At 43.0% G+C, this 19,980-nt stretch overlaps 1 protein-coding gene and 1 long non-coding RNA gene across 3 annotated transcripts in view; one reads left to right on the top strand and one right to left on the bottom strand.

The window, feature by feature from the left end:
• The window catches only part of PPEF2 (protein phosphatase with EF-hand domain 2), a 36,550-nt gene that overhangs the window by 6,258 nt on the left and 10,312 nt on the right, over positions 1-19,980 (bottom strand). Inside the window, exons 8-15 of the mRNA XM_082390177.1 lie at positions 19,855-19,891; positions 19,612-19,761; positions 9,930-10,313; positions 8,728-8,913; positions 7,456-7,598; positions 4,265-4,371; positions 2,852-3,015; positions 2,023-2,110 (exon numbers count right to left, since the gene is read on the bottom strand). Coding sequence (XP_082246303.1) covers positions 2,023-2,110; positions 2,852-3,015; positions 4,265-4,371; positions 7,456-7,598; positions 8,728-8,913; positions 9,930-10,313; positions 19,612-19,761; positions 19,855-19,891 — 1,259 coding nt within the window. The remainder of the gene's footprint in view (positions 1-2,022; positions 2,111-2,851; positions 3,016-4,264; positions 4,372-7,455; positions 7,599-8,727; positions 8,914-9,929; positions 10,314-19,611; positions 19,762-19,854; positions 19,892-19,980) is intronic.
• LOC309627963 overlaps positions 1-19,980 on the top strand; it is a 59,055-nt gene that overhangs the window by 38,686 nt on the left and 389 nt on the right. Inside the window, exons 2-3 of one of the 2 annotated variants that reach the window (XR_014244066.1) lie at positions 5,374-5,496; positions 14,372-14,598. This is a non-coding gene — a long non-coding RNA (uncharacterized lncRNA). Of the gene's footprint in view, positions 1-5,373; positions 5,497-14,371; positions 15,413-19,980 lie in introns of those variants that run through there. The other variant, XR_014244067.1, reaches the window with a different exon arrangement.

The following is a 19,980-nucleotide window of genomic DNA, read 5'->3' as shown; positions in this document are numbered from 1 at the left end:
CAAGCCAAGATGTAAGTAATGCCACTGCTGAGAAACCCTGCATTAAATCATCCTAAACATACGCTAATTTAATCTGCTTGTAAAAAGGCTTTGGACCTATACATCTATGGTCAGTTGACTTTTTTTTTTTTTTTTTTTGGGCTGCACTGCGTTGCTTGTGGGACCTTAGTTCCCCAGCCAGGGATCAAACCCATGCCCTCCTCAGTGAAAGCATGGAGTTCTAACCATTGGACCACCAGGGAATTCCCTCAGTTGACTTTTTACAAGGGTTCCAAGACCATTCAACAGGTGAAGGATAATTTTTTCAACAGATGGTAGGGGACAACTGGATATCCACATGCAAAAAATGAAGCTAGACCCCTACCTTGCACTGCAAACAAAAATTAACTCAAAATGGATCAAAGACTCAACTGTAAGAGCTAAAACTGTAAAACTCTTGGATGAATACATAGGTGTAAATCCTTATGACCTTCAGTTACTAGTTTTCTTAGATATGACACCAAAAACACAAAAAAACAAAAGAAAAAATAAATTGGACTTTTTTTAATTAAAAACTTTTGTGCGTCAGAAAACACTACCAAAAAAGTGAAGAGATAACCCATAAAATCAGAGAAAATATTTGCAAATCATATATCTGATAATGGCCTAATATCCAGAATATACAAAGAACTCTTCAACTCAACAATAAAAAGAAAACCCAATTAAAAGATGGGCAAAGGATTTGAATAAACATTTATCCAAAGGAGATATATAAATTTCCAATAACCACGTGAAAAGATGCTCAATATCATTAGTTATTAAGGAAATTCAAATCAAAACCATAATGAGATATTTCACACCCAGTAGGATGGCTATAAAAAAAATATTTTTAATGGAAGATAACAAGTGTTGGTGAGAATGTGGAGAAATTGGAACCCTCTTACAATGTCAGTAGGAGTGTAAAATGGTATAGCCACTGTGAAAAAACAGTTTGACAGTTCCCCAAAAAGTGAAACATCGTTTTACCATATGGTCCAGCAATTGCACTCCTGGGAATACATCCAAGAGAACTGAAAACATATGTTCACACACAAAGTTGTATATGAATGTTCATAACAACATTATTCATAACAGCCAAAAAGTGGAAACAATCCAAATGTCTATCTACTGATGAATGGATAAACAAACTGTGATATATCCATACAATGGAATATTATCCAGCTATAAAAAGAAATAAACTGATACATGCTACAACATGGGTGAACCTTGAAAACATGCTAAATGAAAGAAGCCCGACACCAAAGGCCATGTATCATACACGTCTATTTATATGAAATGTCCATAATAGGCAAATTCATAGAGACAGAAAGCAGATTAATGGTTGCCAGGAGAAGGAACAGGGGATGGGGAGTGACTGCTAATCGGTATAGGTTTCTTTTTAGGGGGACGAAAACGTTCCAAAATTATATAGCGATAAAAGTTACACAAGCTTGTGAATATACTAAAAAAGCACGGAACTGCACGTTTTAAATGGGTAAATTATATGGTATGTGAATTATCTCTCAAAAAAAGTAATAATATTTGAAAAGGCCTTTGGAACAATGAGGAAACAGGGTGAGGGTATACAGGCCCTCCCTGGACATTTTTTTGCAACTCCTTGTGAATCTATAATTATTTAAAAATTTAAAAATTTGAAAAATAATACTTTGGGAGTAAGATTGCAAAAGCCTTTCTGTTCTAGACACTCTTCACTCCTTTGTGGCTACTTTGATAGAAGGGATAAGGAATATCACAACTATTATAATTCTTCCTATAATAAGTTCTCATTCAGTTTGTCTTCATTCTTCTCTGCCCAACCCCTCTTGCGTAGGGATGGCTCATGTGGCTCAAATACTATCCTAGTTTCTGCCCATCTATAAGCACTGCCACTAATTTTGCTCCGAAAGTGCTTGAGTAGAAAGGTAAATAATCAGGGAGGAGACTAAAAGGTGGGAGGTAAAATACTTGCTGTGTCAGAAGTGGCAGGATAATGAGCGCCTTTACCTGAATGATCACTGTCTATGATCCTAAAAATGGTCTCCAGGTTGGATCGGTTTCGATACAGTGCTTCCAGCAAACTTGATTGTATATTCTGCAAGAAAAAACTCATTTTCCTTCTATCTTTTATGTTTAGGCTTCTCCTAATAGATAATTAACACACAAGCAACCCTGACAATAAGACTCTTGAAAGAACCTGATGATGTTTTATGATCCCTTCACTCCAGCCCCCTTCAGCCTACTAAATAATCTGATGGTTTAAGAAGTACCTAGCCCATGATGAAAATGTTCTAAAACTGACCATGGTGATGGTTGCACATATCTGCAAATATACTAAAAACCATTGAACTCTACACTTTAAATGGGTGAACTGCATGATATATGAATTATATTGCAATAAAGCTTTTTTTAAAAAAAGTACGTAGCCCAAGGCCTCACATACATTACACATAAGCATTTACTGAACAAACACCTTTTTAAATAGGGGAAGCAGCATCGTGTCAAGGAAATCAGTCAGACCTGGGTTTGAGTTCTAGTTCTATAACTTAGAAACTCTATTATCCTAGGCAGGTTATCTAACCCTTGTGACCAGTGTTCTCTTGGGGTATGTTGGTGCTGATTATACCTACCTCTTGGAGGTGGTTTTGAGGATAAACGGAGGCAATATGTGTAGGTCACTTAACACAAAGTCTGACACATAGAAACTCAACAAATAGTTGTTTCCATTCATCTTCCCTTTGGGGTTCTCAATATTTGGTTGTTTATGATTCAAAGTTCTCCATAAGGGGCTTCACGGTCCACAGTACGCCTTCATCCACCATTTTCACACCCTTACCTCATGGCTGAATTGTTCTTTGGCCAAGTTTTTCAGCCAGGACTTGTACTCCAGCTTGTTATCTGTCAAGCTGCTCACCAGCTGTGGCCTCAGCATCCGCCATGGCAGTCCTAGATGCAACACAGACTCCACGGCGGCTGCCCAGTCACTCAGGGTGATTAGACCTATAGGAAAGAGCTAACTTGTTGACTCATCACCTACAAATCTTTTATCCTGACATTCTTCTTACTATCTGTAGATAATAGGAATAATGGGTACTGTCACTATTTTTGTTGGTTATGGTAGAGTTGGCTGGAAAGTAGGGTTGCCAGATAAAATACAGGATGCCCAGTAGATCTGATTTCCAGACAGACTATAAGTATGTCCCAAATATTGCATGGGACATACTTATATTTAAAAACTATTTGTTGTCTATAATTCAAATGTAATTAGGCGTTCTGTGTTTTTTTTTTTAATTAATTAATTTATTTATTTTTGGCTGTGTTGGGTCTTCATTTCTGTGCGAGGGCTTTCTCTAGTTGTGGCAAGCGGGGGCCACTCTTCATCGCGGTGCGCGGGCCTCTCACTGTCGCGGCCTCTCTTGTTGTGGAGCACAGGCTCCAGACGCGCAGGCTCAGTAATCGTGGCTCACGGGCTCAGTTGCTCCACGGCTTGTGGGATCTTCCCAGACCAGGGCTCGAACCTGTGTCCCCTGCATTGGCAGGCAGATTCTCAACCACTGCGCCACCAGGGAAGCCCAGGCATTCTGTTTTTATTTGCCAAATCTATTTGGCAATACTGCTGGAAGTCACACAAGACTCTTGTAAGTAATATCATAAAACACTATATATATATATATATACACACACACACACACACACACACACACAAATACATATACACACACACACACGTATACATAGCATTGGTTATTTCTATGCGTACGAAAAGGTAGTGCTATGATTTTATGACTGTTACTGCTATTTTTTAATAGGGCTACATGTAGTCAATGTCCATTAGACATTCCACCGAGTTGAGAAAAGACAAAATTTCCAGCTTGGATAATAGAACAAGGAACAGACAAGCACACACTTAACAGTGAGAAACCAAATCACTGATCTTTTGTTAGTCTTGGACCCACTCTGGTAACCTGTCCCCCTGTTTCTTTTTGCTTAGTTCTGGCCTTGTCACCCTTCCCTTGACTCCATTTCTTTTCACCAGCTTTGTTTATATTTAGCTAAGTTCACGTTCTGCTAAAAGCTTAGAATTTATGAATTTAGGAAAGATAACTAGGATGTTAAGTTGAATAAGGGAGGACGTATTCAAAAAGGTCTTCTGGTCATTTAAACAAATATTTATTTGCTAATTACCTGAAACAGAGGGTTTTTTGGCCAGCTGCCCTCCTCTATGAATATTTTACTTGATCAGTCTTACCAGTTTTATATTTATCACGCTTCTTAAATTCAACAAGAAGATCTGAGGAATGGGCAAATAACTTTTCACGTAGGGCTCTCAGAGCCGACTCCCCAACTCTGCTAATCCTGGGACAGGAGATGAAAAGGAACATTTTAAAACATTAGTATAGAATAAATAGTCTTGGATTTTTACTAAATTTCTCCTCTCTCTTTCTTAATGTCTCAACCTTCAAAGAGCTCGTCTCTTTTTTCTCCCCAATGCTCTCCTGCTTTGCCCTGCTGTGCACAAATAGGATCTGTCTGCAGAATGCTTCTGTCCTTCCCAGTGTAGGACAGTGGTTAGAGCAGAAGTTCTAGAGAAACACCACCTTTGTGGTAAAGTTATCAAATTATACTGTACCTCATTTTCGCCATCTACAAAATAGTGACAAAAATGGTACCTAACTCATAGGATTATTGTGAAGATTAAATAAGTAAATTCATGTAAAGCACTTAGAAGAAAGCCCGGCACATAGAAAGCACTCATCAAATGGTATCTGTTATCATAATCATATGCTTTCCTTGTAATTTATTATTACATTAAACAGTCACAAGGCAGGATTTATGAATAACAAAATATCACTAAGTTAGTTTTCTTATGCTTACTGGGTCAACAGAGTAATGCTGGGCATGGTACTTGGCCTAAAATGTGTTCAATAAATATCTGTAGTTGAATAAACAAGAATATAAAAAGAGATAAAAGGTAAATATATACTTTGTCCTATGTCATTGAGGAAGCAGCCATTCTATAAATGATGATCAGATAACCTATCTTTTCAAGTGCTAAAAGTAAAAAAAGGCCAAAACACAAACCAAAAAACCCCATTTTAATCATGTTTGATGAAAGTCTTCCTTGAAATTTAAGATACTTAGCATAATGGTCTCCATAAACCCTCAGAAAAGTATGAGCTGCCTAAAATTCATCTCAGATTTCATGGGTGTGTGAGCGTATGTGCTTTTTCTGGTGAGTTCGTTGTTTTATCAGAGGCTAAAAGAAGTATGGGACCCCCTAAAAGTTCAAGAACCACTGGTTTGAAAAGCATTTAAACTATTTCTGGTAAATTGTGCTCATTGATGGTTATCATGCAGGGATGGAGTATAGCAATGGCCTTGAGACCTGCCTTGGATGCGCAAGGCTCTCTGTCCCTACGTCAAGCAGCGCATATTGAGCTCTGCGTGGATCATCTGATTAATCCTCCAACACCCACTGAGGTAGGTACAACTATTATGCCTATTACAGTGTAAGTAACTAGCCCAAGGTCCCATAGCTAATAAGGGGAAGGGCCAGAAATCAATCTTGACAAGTGGACTCCAGGCTGGCTAAACTATTATCATGAGATGTGGGTTTAAACCAAAAATAAATGGATTCTGAATGAGGGTTCCTCTAGGAAAAACACATGATCTTGAGTTGATGGACACTGAGACATCCATTATGGTTGTCAGAGACGTTTTCCTCTTTACTTCTTAGTTCTCCATTGTGGTCCAAATAGTTGGAATTGTTAAGACAAGTGACTTCTGCATAAATTAGGGGATGTTGTACTTGCTTTAATGCAATCAGTGAATATTTTTAAAAGGTGAGTGTTAATTACGGTATTAAAACACGTTATTTATAGGGTTCCCCACAGTGAATCCTTTTGCGGTGGGAACATCTAAATCACATGGAATCATGGTATTCCAGGTGCCTGGGGCCCACCCCTGGAGATTCTAATTTGGGAGGGGTGGGATGAGGCTCCAATAAACGATTTTTTATAAAGTTCCAGAGATGATTCTGTAGCATAGTAGGTTTGACTATCATTTGGTGAGCTTAGATTTTCACATAATACTTCTGTTTGAGTGATGCTGGCTCTGATTGTGTAAAACTTGAGTGCTGAGTAACTATTGAGTATTTAATAACTCAAGAGTGATTTAAAATAATGCACTTTTATAGCACTCACACAAGGCAGATATTAAATATTCCTGTATTCTTTTCCCACTAGATTTATGCTGACTTTTTAAAAAAATTACATTATTTCACTTTTTAAAAAATTTTATTTATTTTTGGCTGTGTTGGGTCTTCGTTGCTGCGCGTGGACTTTCCCTAGTTGCAGCGAGTTGGGGCCGCTCTTCGTTGCTGTGCGCGGGCTTCTCATTGCGGTGGCTTCTGTTGTTGCGGAGCACGGGCTCTAGGCGCGTAGGCTTCAGTAGTTGTGGTGCGTGGGCTAAGTAGTTGTGGCGCACGGGCTTAGTTGCTCCGTGGCATGTGGGATCTTCCCAGACCAGGGATTGAACCCGTGTCCCCTGCATTGGCAGGCGGATTCTTAACCACTGTGCTGCCAGGGAAGTCCCTATGCTGACTTTGTTTTGATTTCTAATTTAGTTTGGCTGATAATTAAGCTTGTTCAGCAGCACTGCAACTGTATCTTTCAGCAGCTTATATACTCTGGGGCCAGCTTCTCAGTGGGCAACAGCACTGTAGAGTTGTTAAGTACGTGGGTTCTGAAATAAGACTGTCTGGGTCAAGGCTTACTTTCACCACTTACTAGCTGTGTGACCAATGGCCACTGATTTAACCTCTGTTCCTTAATGATCTCATCTATAAAACTGAAATTAGTAATGCTGTGTTTTTCATAAGCTCATTGTGAAACAATATATAAATTCTTTACAATAACAATTAGTGTATAGTAAGCTCTCAACTAAGATTAGAACTCAGACTCATCTCAACAGAAACCATTTAAGTAATATTATATGCTCTCTTCCCAGGAAGAAAGGAGCATTGTTAACAAATGTGTGCACTGAAATCCATCTGCTAAATCCCCAGATAGTGAAAGAACCTTTGTCTGTGGTTGACTAGGTAACACAAATGCTTTAAGGATGAAAGAAAAAGGAAGAGTGACCCTGGAAATATTTAGTGGCCTGGTATATGGACTTCACCCAAGACATACCCACGGAGAATAAATTCTGCAGGAAGCAAATTTGTCCCTTCCATTAATGATGGGTAGGTGGAGATTTTAGAGTGTATGGAGGAGAAAGAAGAGGCCCTGTTTTGATGTCTATTCTAGGTCCTACTGCTGACACAGCTAAATTTTGAACTCTGACTTAGAATTTGGATAAATGTAATGACATTTGCACTTCAAAGTTTCCATGAACACTATAATTCTGTCTTTCTGAAAATCATTCATTGAAAAGTCTTGCCTTTGCCTCATGGTAAGCGTGTGGGTTGCCTTGTTAGCTTGAAACTGCACAATGTGCGGGGTCAAGGCCGGCCCTAGTTTGACATAGGCTCCTCTGTTACTGCCAACTTCATAGTAGTTGGAGGCAGAAAAGATGGTTAACACCTAAATGAAAAAGCAGGAAAGAGACGGGCATTCAGGTTCACTGAAGAACTCTTCACCCTCAACCCTACAGGGCCCAACCCAATTTCAGGGGTGGCTGTTTCTTCTTGATCTCGTCTATGTTTTTTTTGTTTCGTTTTGGATTTTTTTTTTATCATTAATGCTAATAGGGCAGGAGTTATGACTCAAGTAATAAAAACTTGAACTCTGATAGGACATCCACAACATGTTTTCTTCACATTTTTATCCCAATCAAAAATAGCAGGGGTCATAGAAAACACTTCATTTGGTTCGACTCAGAGGCAAGCTAGGTCTGATTAACTGGGATGGCCATTACAACTAGCAGGCAGATCAGTTATTAAAGGTGGTGTGAAGCCTCAGAGCAGAGTCTCCTTTGGAGTGCTGGGCCTCCTGAGATGTTCTGTGAAAAAAATTTCCACTGTCAAGACAATGGAAAACGCTAGACACTGTATCTCTTCTTGGAGATTTACAATGAATATAGGAAATTAAAGGCTCTCAGAAGTCCTGCAGTAAAGAAACTTATACAACTGTTTAACACTCCTGTTAAACGTTTCTTACATTAGTTGATGTCAAACTTTTTTCCTCAGCATGGAAACCTGTAATTCTCCTGTAGAGTTGGTATTTCTGGGCATTAGGCTAAGCAAACATAGTAGGATTTGGAGATACCCAAAGATTTAGACAGGATGTTAATTATGCTCCTGAGGAGACAAACCATCCTGAATGCCTGCCTGGGGCTCAGTGCAGAGATCCTGTTACCCTACAGTGTAGTTTGAGACCTGTGACAGTAAGCAATGTGACAAAGAATAGAGATGTGGCTGGGAAAACACTGGGCCATATTTCCATCCATGAAATGGGACCATGTCTGCCCCTCACTTTCCTCTCAGGGTATTGGTAAGTGGTGGCCTCAATCAAAATGTGAGTTTTAAAGAGGCTACAAAAGTCAAGGATAAATGACTGTAAAGAACCTAGTTACTTTGGGCAAGTGGATGGCAAATGGATAACAGCTACAAGGCACAGCCGATAGTGAGGAGCTGAGAGCCTTAGCTCATCCATGCCCTGGAAGGGCGATATGGACCGGACCACCCTTGCGCGATGGCAGAGGCCTGCCCACCTTGTGGCCGTGGCAGAATTCATAGCCCTCGGGTTTGCACTCGTGCGAGCGGATCAGGAATTGCAGATTGTATTTCTGTAGCAACCGTTCTGTCACATTAGGCCCAAAATAACAGCCACCTCCTCGAACGGTGTTGGCCTTGCAGCCCGCCTGAGCCATGGGGTCACTCCACAGTATATCCACCACCTAGAGAGAAAAGGCATATTTTGCAAAAGGAGAGACTTGCATTTTAAAGTTTCAGTTGTAAGTCGATGTTGAGGTCCAGATCGATAACTCAGGGAGAGTGTAACCCAGACTCACCGTCTCTCTCTTGGAGGTTTGTAGCCTCAGAGTCACCTGCGATTCCTCCTTTCTCACCACCCTCCGTCCAATCCATCAGCAAGTTCTGCTAATTTTACCTCTTAAGTAATTCTGAATTCCCTCCTTTTCTTTACTGAATGAGGCATAAGAAGCTGCCATTTTTCGTAGGTCAAAAATGGTTGAACACCAATGAGTTCAGGTAGTCCTATTAGCACTACTACACAAGATCACCGGCAGCAGAATCTCCCACCTGGATTACAGGTCTCCCTGCCAAAGTCTTGGCCTGTGGAAGTGGCCCCCCATTTGGCCGCCAGAGTCATCTATTTCGGCAAGCACTGTGCGTGCCTACTCAATTTCCGTTCTCCTCCTTCCTAGCTAACAGAACTCTTCCTGGGGTATTCGGCATGGCAATGTGCCTGGCTAAATACTTGCTTTCGCACTCTCCCTTGCAGCTAGGGGTGGCCATGGGATGCAGTTCTGAAGATTTTGGAAAAGCCTTTAGTTGCCTGAAAACAGAAGACAGAAGCGGCCGATGTAGCCCTTCTGGCCTTGAGCCACAGCAGCCAACTGATAGATGTCAGATATATATAAAATAGCATCCAATAAACTGTGGCTTACCTTCTTAGCCCAGTGATGCTAGGTCACTAAACCTAGTTTACGCAGACAATAGAGCCCACCTGCTACATCTTCCCATCCTTTATAAAACTCCAAAGTATGAGTTATTAGGCAAATACCAATATCCTTCTGGGGTGTTCTAACTCCAGGGAGGGAGAGAAAGAGGGGCGAAAAAAAAAAACCACTCTGAATTTACATGGAAGGAGGAGATTTGTTCGGTTTTTCTGAAATCCTCCCTCTTTCCCGAAGGCAGCCAAAGTGCAGGGAGTAGCGCCGGCCACACCCACCTGCCTCCACGCCTCCTGAGTGGGCTCCGGCCGCCCCTCAGCTTCCGAGTCCGCTTCGGATGCCAAGGGCAAGGGCTCCTCCTTCTCCTTGATCACCGGGAAGCCCGCTTGCTGCCGACACCTCTCCAGCTCCAGGTCCGTGGAGTGCCGCACCCAATGGGAGAGCTCGTTGGGGTCCAGGGGGACCCTGCAGGGGACGCTGGAGGAGCGCCCGGCTCTGTGGGCCTTCTGGCTGCTGGGGCGGAGAGGCGAGGTGGGGAGAGAGTGGCTTTCGGGGAGGAACCACGGGGAGGGTCTCCCGGCAGAGCTCGTCTGGTTGGCTTTTCCCTTCTCCGCCTGTTTCTTATGCTCCTTTCTCGTTTTGCACCTCATGGTGGAAACAATCTAAAAATGTCCAGAAAAGATAACAGATGCTTCAATGAGACGGTTGGTCCTTTTTGAGCAGCACTTTGGCATCAAGTCAGTGCTCCCTGCATTGGGCTCCACGGATTGTCCCGGCGGTGACAAGGTCAGCAGAGAACTAGGAGTAAGCCTTTAGAAGCTTTTATAGCAATTTGATACTGCTGTCATTCAAGCACGTGATCAGTGGGCTTATATGTTTTGTTTGTATCTCATTTTTCTAGTCATTCACATTTATTGGATTTTACAAAAGTATTGATCTGTGACAAATTAGAAATTTATGAAACCTGGTCCTCCACCACAGATAATTGGAAAATGCTAACCTAGGTCATTGTTTCTAGGAACCTAGCGATTTTTAGACAAGGATGGGAAAGGGCACCTCTCAGGAAGGAGAGCTCTTATTGACTTTCCTGTTGTTCCACAGACGCAAAAACAAAGAAGAAATGCAGCCTACGGCTGAGAAATGTTGGGATGGGAAAAACTTGATGCTTACTGTGGGAGAGACAGCACTTACTGGCAGTGTACAGGAAGTGCTATCTTGTCTGCTGAGGAAGGACAGGGGAGGGGAAGGCAGGACCTCTTTTCAGCCTGGACCTAATCGGGAAGATACTCTTCTTGCCAAAGGGACTGAGTGTGGTCCCTCTCACTGCCTCAGAGTCATTATGGTACTGGGACCAAGCCACCAATGTAGAGGACACAAGCAGGAAGAATTCTGATCATGAGAAAGAGAGGGCTCAGGCCACAGAGCAGAGCTGGGTCATCCAGCCAAAGGGAAAGAGCAGCCATTCCCGGGGTGCCTGAGTGCCACCGTGAAGACTGAGGGCCACAGTGTTCCACAAGGACATCAAGATAAAGGTCTGGTTCACAGGGGGAATTCTGTGCAAGTGTGTAATCAAGGAGCAAGAACTTTCTGCAAATAGGTCTAAGGGCTGATGTACACACCACACGTCCTGGTGTGGACCGACTGTGGGCGGGAACAAAGACGGACACTCAGAGTGGCTCGGCGGTAACTGACTGACATTTGAAGAGGGATCCAGATGGAAGAGAACAGAACAGAGGTTCTTCTCTAACACTGGACAAGTGCTAATTACTTCCTAGGCAGTTCCAGCCCTGGGCATAGAGAGTGAAAATCCACAAAATGTGAGTGGACTCATAACCACCTCCTTCTCTCCTCATCTGTCTTCTTGCCAACTCACAGCCGAGGGCCAGTCCATCAGTCCTGCCCTTACGATCCTCAGGTAACTTTATAAGGATGTTATCTGCTTCAAGAGGCATCCCTAGGGCTTCCCTGGCGGCACAGTGGTTAAGAATCCGCCTGCTAATGCGGGAGACACGGGTTCAATCCCTGGCCTGGGAAGATCCCACATGCCACAGAGCAACTAAGCCCATGCGCCACAACTACTGAGCCTGCACGCCTAGAGCCCGTGCTCCGCAATAAGAGAAGCCACGACAATGAGAAGACCGTGCACCACAACGAAGAGTAGCCCCCGCTCACCGCAACTAGAGAAAGTCCCTGCACAGCAATGAAGACCCAACGCAGCCAAAAATAAATAAATAAAATAAATAAATTTATTAAAAAAAGAGGCACCCCTAACTTTTATTCTTAAGGGGAATAATAGTTTTAATATGTATTGAGCCTCTTCCAAATAGGTGCTATCCTTGGCCCTTTATAGGAATTCATTGATGAGGCCTCACACCCCTATGAGATGCCATCTTCATAGTTTTGCATGAATTCATTGATTAGCCCTCACCTCCCTATGAGACAGCATCCTTACTTATAGTACAGGTAAGAAAATTGAGGCACAGAGATACTAAGACTGCACCAGGACTGAATCCAGAGCCCCTGCTTCTCCGATTTTCTGAAACTGTGGGTAATCATTAGTTAAATCCATTCCACCTATAACCTGCCTTCGCTAATCAAGGTTGTTTTAATTGTTGCTACAGAAGACTTGAATGTCCTCCAAGCAGTACACAGCCTAAATAAGATGCTTGCCTGAGTTGTTTTCCGGGAACTTGGAATCAGCTGCGTCTAGTTCGAGCTGAGCTGATTAAGACTGGAGGGGACCACTGACCCTTCAACTAGGCATGCACTAGGGTACTATTAGTGCCCTTTTGAAGGTGGAGAGGACTGTGTAGCCTGGTTACACCTGCCCAGAACCATGATTACTGCACCTTTTTCTAATCACCTTTCCCCACACTCCTCACACCTCAGATGCCCTGCTGCTTTCTCCTATAAATACACTGAGCACCTTGCCTTCAGGGAGGCAGATTTGAGATGTGTTCTCCCTCTCCTCACTTGGCTGCCTTGTCAATAAACCCTCTCTTTGCTGTAAACCTCAGTGTCTCAGCATTTTGGCTGCTATGCTAGGGCAAAAGGAACCTAGTTTGGTAACAAATATGGCAAACCAGCCAGGAGGTAAGTCCAGATGGACCTTTTGGCTGTGGTTGGTTGGCCCCTTGCCAGTATTGAGAGCCTGTGGGTGAGTCCAAGCAGCTCCCTTGCCCGTTTTTTCCAGGAACCATCCTCTGGGTTTCCCTCGTGAGGTGCTGCTGACCTTCAGTGCTTAGTTCTGCAGCAAGGAGACAGTTTTGGGGATTTGGGGTTGGAAGACGTCTTTGGGTGAGTAACCTTGTTAAAGAAATGCACCTGTGCCTAGATTGTTTGGCAATTCTGACCTCCATACCTGGGTTAAAGGCCCGGGGCTCTGGTTTTTGGTTTTGTTTTGGTCTTGTTTTGTCCGTGTCCACCTATGGCTGATTGTCTTAAGTTGCTAAGGATTGGCAATTGGGGATTCAACTTCTTGGTGACTGTAGCAAGGACCCTTGGAAAAATTTCACTGCTGTGACCACCTGGAAGCAAAGCCTCTTCAAAAGGGGAAATATTAATTCAGTTCCCCCTTGCAGCCCTCTAGGCAGCATTCTCCAAAATTGGGAGACGTTCAGTTATAAATTCATGGAAGAGGTTTTTTGTTTTTATGGGGTTTTTTTGGTAACACTGCATGGCCACAATATCCTTAAGACCCTGGAGCACAATGGTCTGAGTGGATCCTTGAATTACAATTTTGCAAGTAGATTTTGTAAATGGGAAGAAAAATAAGATGAAATAACTTATGTCTAGTCTTTTATGTTATTGTATCAGAAGATTGATATGTTATTGTAAGATTATGGTCCAACAGGAAGGGAAGGCAAAGAAACCTGTTTTGCTTGATTCTAATGAAAAGGAAGACGACTTGCTATTAATTCAGTCGAACGTCGCTTCGACTGCTCCTCCTCCACCCTTACATGATGGTGCTGCTGCTGTTTCATTGCCAGCGCCTGAGTCACAGCCTCAGGTTCGTCCCCACCCCTACCCCCCCACCCGTTAGATCCAGAAATAGGAACGGTCTTCCCCTCTCATACTGCATACTGATCGGGGTACTCAGTTTGGCCAGGGAGCTACCCAAGCTCAGGTGGGGCAATATCTGTTAAGGTAAGTAAGTCCCCGTTGTGGGTGTGAATGCTGAGACCGGGCAGCCAATGGGACTGATCTGGGTCCACTCCCCCTTTTCAGCTTTAGATGTATTTAATCGGAAGAATATGCCAACCTTAGAGAGATGACCCAAAGGGAATGGAAAATCTTTTTTTCATCGATTTTTGCAACTCACAGCCCAACCTGGGCAGATGTTAAAAATGTGTTAAATACCTTCCTCATTTCAGAAGAACTGGACAACTAGAATGGTGCTGGATAAAGCTAGGGAGGAGGCATATTGGCTTCATACTGAAACCCCTGGCAACCGGGTACGGGCTGCGGCAAGTGTAGCTGTACCAACGGTGGATCCTAATTGGGATGTGAATGCTGGGGACAGGCCAAAACTTGAACGTTACTGAGATTTCATTCTTGCAGATTGAAATGAACATTTCATTCTTCATTGCGAAGAGGGGTACCAAAACAACTTTTATTGGTCAGAGTGCCCCCAATATACAGAAGAAACTGCAAAAGGTGGAAGGGGCTTTAGGGATGCCTATGTCTCAACTTGTTGAAATTGCCTTTTTTTTAATGGCAGAGACCAGGTTCGGAAGAAAAGGGAACAACAGAGAAGGAAACGACAGGCCATTCTGCTGGCGGCTGCCTTAACACAGGAAAGAGCTGGACCAACTCAAGGACCCACACAAGGGACTCAGCAAAAGTTAGGCGGCCCCAAGCTTCCACTCGAATGGAGCACCCCATAGTGGGACCCCTCCAGTGACACTGGAAAAGAGTGTCCCATCCTAAATAAGACTCTTGAATAAGGTAAACAACAAGTGGCACACCAGATGCCCAAACTGAGAATGAGTGACCAAGAATGATGGGGCCCAGGGTTTCCTTTAAATCCTGTCAAAATCCATCAATATCTCTCCTACAGAGGCCCCAGTGATGATGAGGGTGGGAAATCAACTTTCAGATTTTCTGACCAATTTGGGGCCACTCACTTGGTTTTTAAATACCCAGCTTTCTAAACTCTCTTCTGAGACTGTGTTTTAGTAACTGGGGTGTCTGGAGAAATCTTGAAAAAGTCTTTTCTCCTGCTGCTAGACTGCCAGATGGGGAAAACCCATCTGAAGTATAGCTTTCTATACATGCCTGAATACCCCATTCCTCTTCTGGGATGAGATTTACTAACTAAATTTACTGCCAAGGTTACCTTTGCACCTGGATGAATGGGTATTAAAATATCATCAGAACAGGCTTGCGCACTGCAGACTTTATTGCTCTGACCTTGAAGAGGACAGCTAGCAATGATTCTGGATGAGATACTGCAGGAAGTGAGTCTGGAGGTATGGGCAGATGGGAGGCCAGGGAGAGCAAAGATGGCTAAGCCTAGACAGGTTAGACTTCACTCTGGGGCAAACATTCCAAACTTAAAGCAGTAATCGTTAAAGGAGCAGGCAAAGTGTGGAATTCAACCCCTGTTACTGGCCTTCCTTGAACATGATTTAATATGCCTGTGCCGTCACCTTATAATACTCCAATTTTATTGGTCCAGAAACCAGGCACAGATGAATATCGGTTTGTGCACAACTTAAGAGCAATTAATCAAGTCGTAGAAGATATTCATCCAGTAGTCCCTAACCTGTATATTCTGCTCACTACTTTGTCCGGAGATTTTTGTTGGTTTACTGCATTAGAGTTGAAGGATTCCCTTTTTTTTGTATATCCATGAGTTTTGAATCCCAAGAGTCGTTAGCTTTTGAATAGTAAGATCTAGATACAGAAGTTAACAGTACCGTTGGATAGTACTTCCTCAGGGATTTGAAAATTCACCCACAAGGGACTTCCCTGGCGGTCCAGTGGTTAAGACTCCCCGCTTCCACTGCAGGGGTCGCGGGTTTGATCCCTGGTCGGGGAACTAAGATCCTGCACGACGTGCAGCATGGCCAAAAAAAACCAAAAAACAAAAATTCCCCCACAATATTTGAAGAAATCCTGGCAAAAGATTTGGGGGACCCTCAACTAATTGAGGGAGCCTTGATGCAGTATGTGGATGATATTCTGATTGCTAGTAAGACAAAGGACACCTCAGACCAGAGTATGGTTTTGACTTTGAATTTTTGGTTGAATGAGGCTATAATGTGTCCAAGAAAAAGGCACAGATTTTCTGCCCTCTGTCAAATATTTGGGTTTTGAACTCTCACAAGGGCAGAGAGACTTGATCCCTGACAGAGGAAGCTCTAGTCAGGGTTGCCGTTCCCACTGCCGAGAGACAACGGCAGGGATTCCTAGGAATGGCTGGGTTCTGCCTCATTTGGATCCCCAACTTTGGACTCATTGCAAAACCCCTTTAGGAAGCTCCTAAAGGAGGAGGCAGTGAATCTCAAGTCTGGACTAGGGAAATGCCATAAGGCATTCCAGGTTATCAAAGAAAAACTGCTAACTGCCCTGGCTTTAGGTCTTCCAGATAACATCAGAAAGCCCTTTGACTTATCTGTTCATGAGAGACAAGGAATCAACCTTGGAAACCTGACTCGGAAACTGGGCAGCATAAGGAGGCCTGTTGCATATTTCTCAAAGCAGTTAGATACAGTTACTAAGGGATGGCCAGTTTGTCTTTGGGCTATAGCAGCTACCTGTGATCTTTTACGAGAAGCAGAGAAATTTATACTAAAACAACCTACCACGGTGCATACCCCTCACTGTGCACTTCTCCTCCTAGAACAGAAGGAAGGATATTGGTAAACTTCAGGAAGATGAGGAAAATATCAGGCTATATTATTGGATAATCCTAATGTTACTCTGAAAGCAGTCTCCACCTTGAATCCTGCCACTTTGTTCCCAACTAATACTGAAGAGCCTATGCATGATTGTATTCAGATAATCGCACAAGGCTATTCCAGCCACCTAGACCTGATGGACCAACCACTGGAGGACCCAGTCCTTGAGATGTTCACAGATGGAAGCAGCTTTATGGACCAGGAACAATGCAAAGCTGGGTGTGCAATGGTAACTCATCCCAAAGACACTGGAAGCAGAAGCCCTTCCCCCACGTACCTCCTCACAAAAGGTGGAACTTATAGCCCTGATGAGAGGCCCCCATACAGGTAAAGATAAGAGAGTAACTATTTTCACTGATTCTAAAATGTACTTTCTTGGTGGTCCATGCTGGGGCCATTTGGAGAGAGAGAGGATGTTAACTGAAGAGAAGAAGGAAATTAAACCTGCCACAGAAATTTTAACCTTACTAGAAGCTGTCATGGAGCCAAAAGAATGAATGTCCACTGCCCAGGACATCAGAAATCAGATTGTCTGACTGCTCAAGGGAATAATCTAGCAGATCAAGCAGCAAAGCTAGCAGCCAGGACTAAAACACCTAGATCCCCAATGTTGGCCCTGATCCCCTGATGTGGATCTGACAAGATGCTATCCAAAGTATTTTCCTGAAGACTTAAGGCCAATGAATGGGGATCTGATTGGAGTCCTGGCCATTCTCAGGATGCTGACTCTAGGAAGGGTGGGTTTATAACAGACATAGCAAGATCCTTGTACCTGAACGCCTTATAGAAGATGTAATACGTTATATACACCGGAGTACCCACTGTGGGAGAGATGCCACCCTCTAGTGGATTCAGAAATTCCTTACAGGACCAAACATGCAAAGGACAATTCAGAAGGTGATACAGAAATGCATGGTATGTACTAAAAATAATCCTAAAACTGGGCCACTGCCATTAATCAAAGGAGTTCAGACTCCAGGTACTGGACTGGGAGAAGATCTTCACTGTGATGCCAAGAGCCACTGGAAACCTTAGGTGCTTATTAGTATTTGTGGACACTTTCACTGGTTGGGTAGAAGCATTTCCTTGCTGGTCTGAAAAAGCCTGAGGTTGTTAAAGCTCTCCTAAAAGAAATAATTCCTAGGTTTGGGTTACCTGTGTTCATTCAGAGTGACAATGGAGGGGCCTTTTTAGCAAGAATAACTCAAGAAGTATCTAGAGTCTTAAACCTTTGTTGGAAAGTACATGCTTCTTGGCGACCCCAATCTACTTGCAAACTGGAAAAGAGGAATCATACTCTTAAAAAGACTGTAACTAAAATTTGTCAGATTAATTTAACCTGGGATAAAGCCTCACCAGTTGCCCTGCTTTGACTGAAGGTAGACCCTACAAGCAGGCTCCAGTTGAGCCAACTATGAAATGTTGTATGAGAGACCCTGCCATTGTTCCAGAAATGGTTTGAGATCCAGAAGGAACTCAAATTAAGGAACGTAGATAATGTCAGGTGTGTAGAATCATTGGAAGCTACTCTAACTGCTCTATGTAAGTTTGCTTCTAGCAGGTTAATGTTTCCTGCAGATGTTCACCTGCGCAACTTTTGTCCTGGAGACTGGGTCCTGCTGAAATCTTGGAAGAATAAACATCCAGAAGGCTATCTCCATCCTTGCTGGACTGGACCTTATGAGGAGCTACTCATGACCCACTCCCTGGTGAAGGTGAAGGGATTAAGCCAGGGATCCATCACACTCAAGTTAAGCTGGTCCCACAGAGATCAGTGGAGCCACCATATCCTGCCTACAGGAATGTTTTGAGACTACATTCTGACCAATGGGATGAGAGCAGAAGAGATGTATGCAACGTCTTCATTATGTCTTTAAAAGGTAGGATCTTCTTCTTCCCTTCATTCCTCTATTGTATTGCCTGGAACACAGATGTGGCAAGCTGTGCAGATGAGGGCGTGGGGATGACACGCTAAGGATGGCAGGCAACAAGACCTAAGAATCCTTGGTCCCTGGACAATCTAGTAAACAAAGGTGCCATACCAGCCAAGAAGTGCATGTTCCCAGATTCAAACCCAGGTTTCATAAATGAAACGCTCTTTCATTTATGTCTCATAAAATAGACTTTTATACCAATTAGAGTTGCCCAAAGTAGACTGGCTTGTGTGTAATAACCTCTCTGTCTTTGGAACTGCTCAGGCTACTGTTGTCAAGGATGTCGTAGCTGGGATTCCTGTGTGGATGGGCAGTGGAGGAGAGAGGCTATAGGAAGATACCATTCAAGTGTAAGAGTCTATGACTAAAAGGAAACAGAATCTTTGATTTTTTTTGGCTGCACTGTGCAGCTTGCTGGATCTCAGTTCCCAGACCAGGGATTGAAGCCGGGCCACAGCAGTGAAAGCACCGAATCCTAACCACTAGACCACTAGGGAACTCCTTAGAATCTTTGCTTTCTAGTTTTCCACTTCCAAAATGAAACAGAAAATCGAGACCTATTCATATTGCGGTATAAAGTACTCTGTCTTTCATCCTCACCCTCCCCCTTCTGGTTATTGTAAGTTCCTTTAAGGCAAGTACCATCTCTGGTTATTTTTGTATTTCTGCTAGCACTTTCCTTGCATAGAGTAAGCAATTAAAACACGGTTGTTGAGTTTTAACTGCAATTGATCTTCATCTTCGTATCTGCCAACAGCATCCTCCCTGCATGTAGTAGGCCCTCAATATACCTTTGAGTTTAATTGAAGATGATCTGAATTATTTAGGAAATGGAGTCACATCAGGTGGCAGTGATTGAGGGGTAGTGATTAGAATTACCTAGATCAGGAGTGGCAAACAGATGGCACTAGCTGCCACTCCCTACTATCACGTCCACGGCAAACATTAATTGATCACAGCACGCTTGCACCAGCTGTGGATTCCCAATCCTCCGTTCAAAGATTTAATAGATTTATTAGTCAACTGGAGTCAGCATGGAGTCAAGATGACATCTGTTTTATGTTGGCAGTGACACCTGGCATTATAGTGAAATCTGCATTATTTTAGCACTCAGTCAGTACCTTGTGCCTGTCTAGTTTAGCCAAGAACTCCAAGTCAGTCATGTCTGACACTCCACCATGAAGAATCAGGACTTTCTCATCAACCAGAGTGGCCAGCGGAAGCCAGCAGAACACATCTTGCAGTAGTTTTAGTATTTTCTTGCCATGTGTCTAAAAAAATGACATTAATATGATAGTAAGTTTCAAATAATTTACTCAACTTATCTGAACTAAGAGAAGCTTTTGCTTTTAAAGGCAGCGTACCTTATATTTATGCATCACTTCCTTTGTGAAACCATATCTAGAGTTAGAAGCAGAAACAGATTTTAGATTTAGTGATATTAGTTATAGCATGCTTGCATTTTTATAAAAATGCATGCTCTAGATGCA

Source organism: Balaenoptera borealis (genome assembly GCF_965194805.1).
Source record: "Balaenoptera borealis genome assembly, chromosome: 4".
NCBI lineage: Eukaryota > Metazoa > Chordata > Mammalia > Artiodactyla > Balaenopteridae > Balaenoptera > Balaenoptera borealis.
This window is presented reverse-complemented; position numbering and strand designations above follow the sequence as displayed.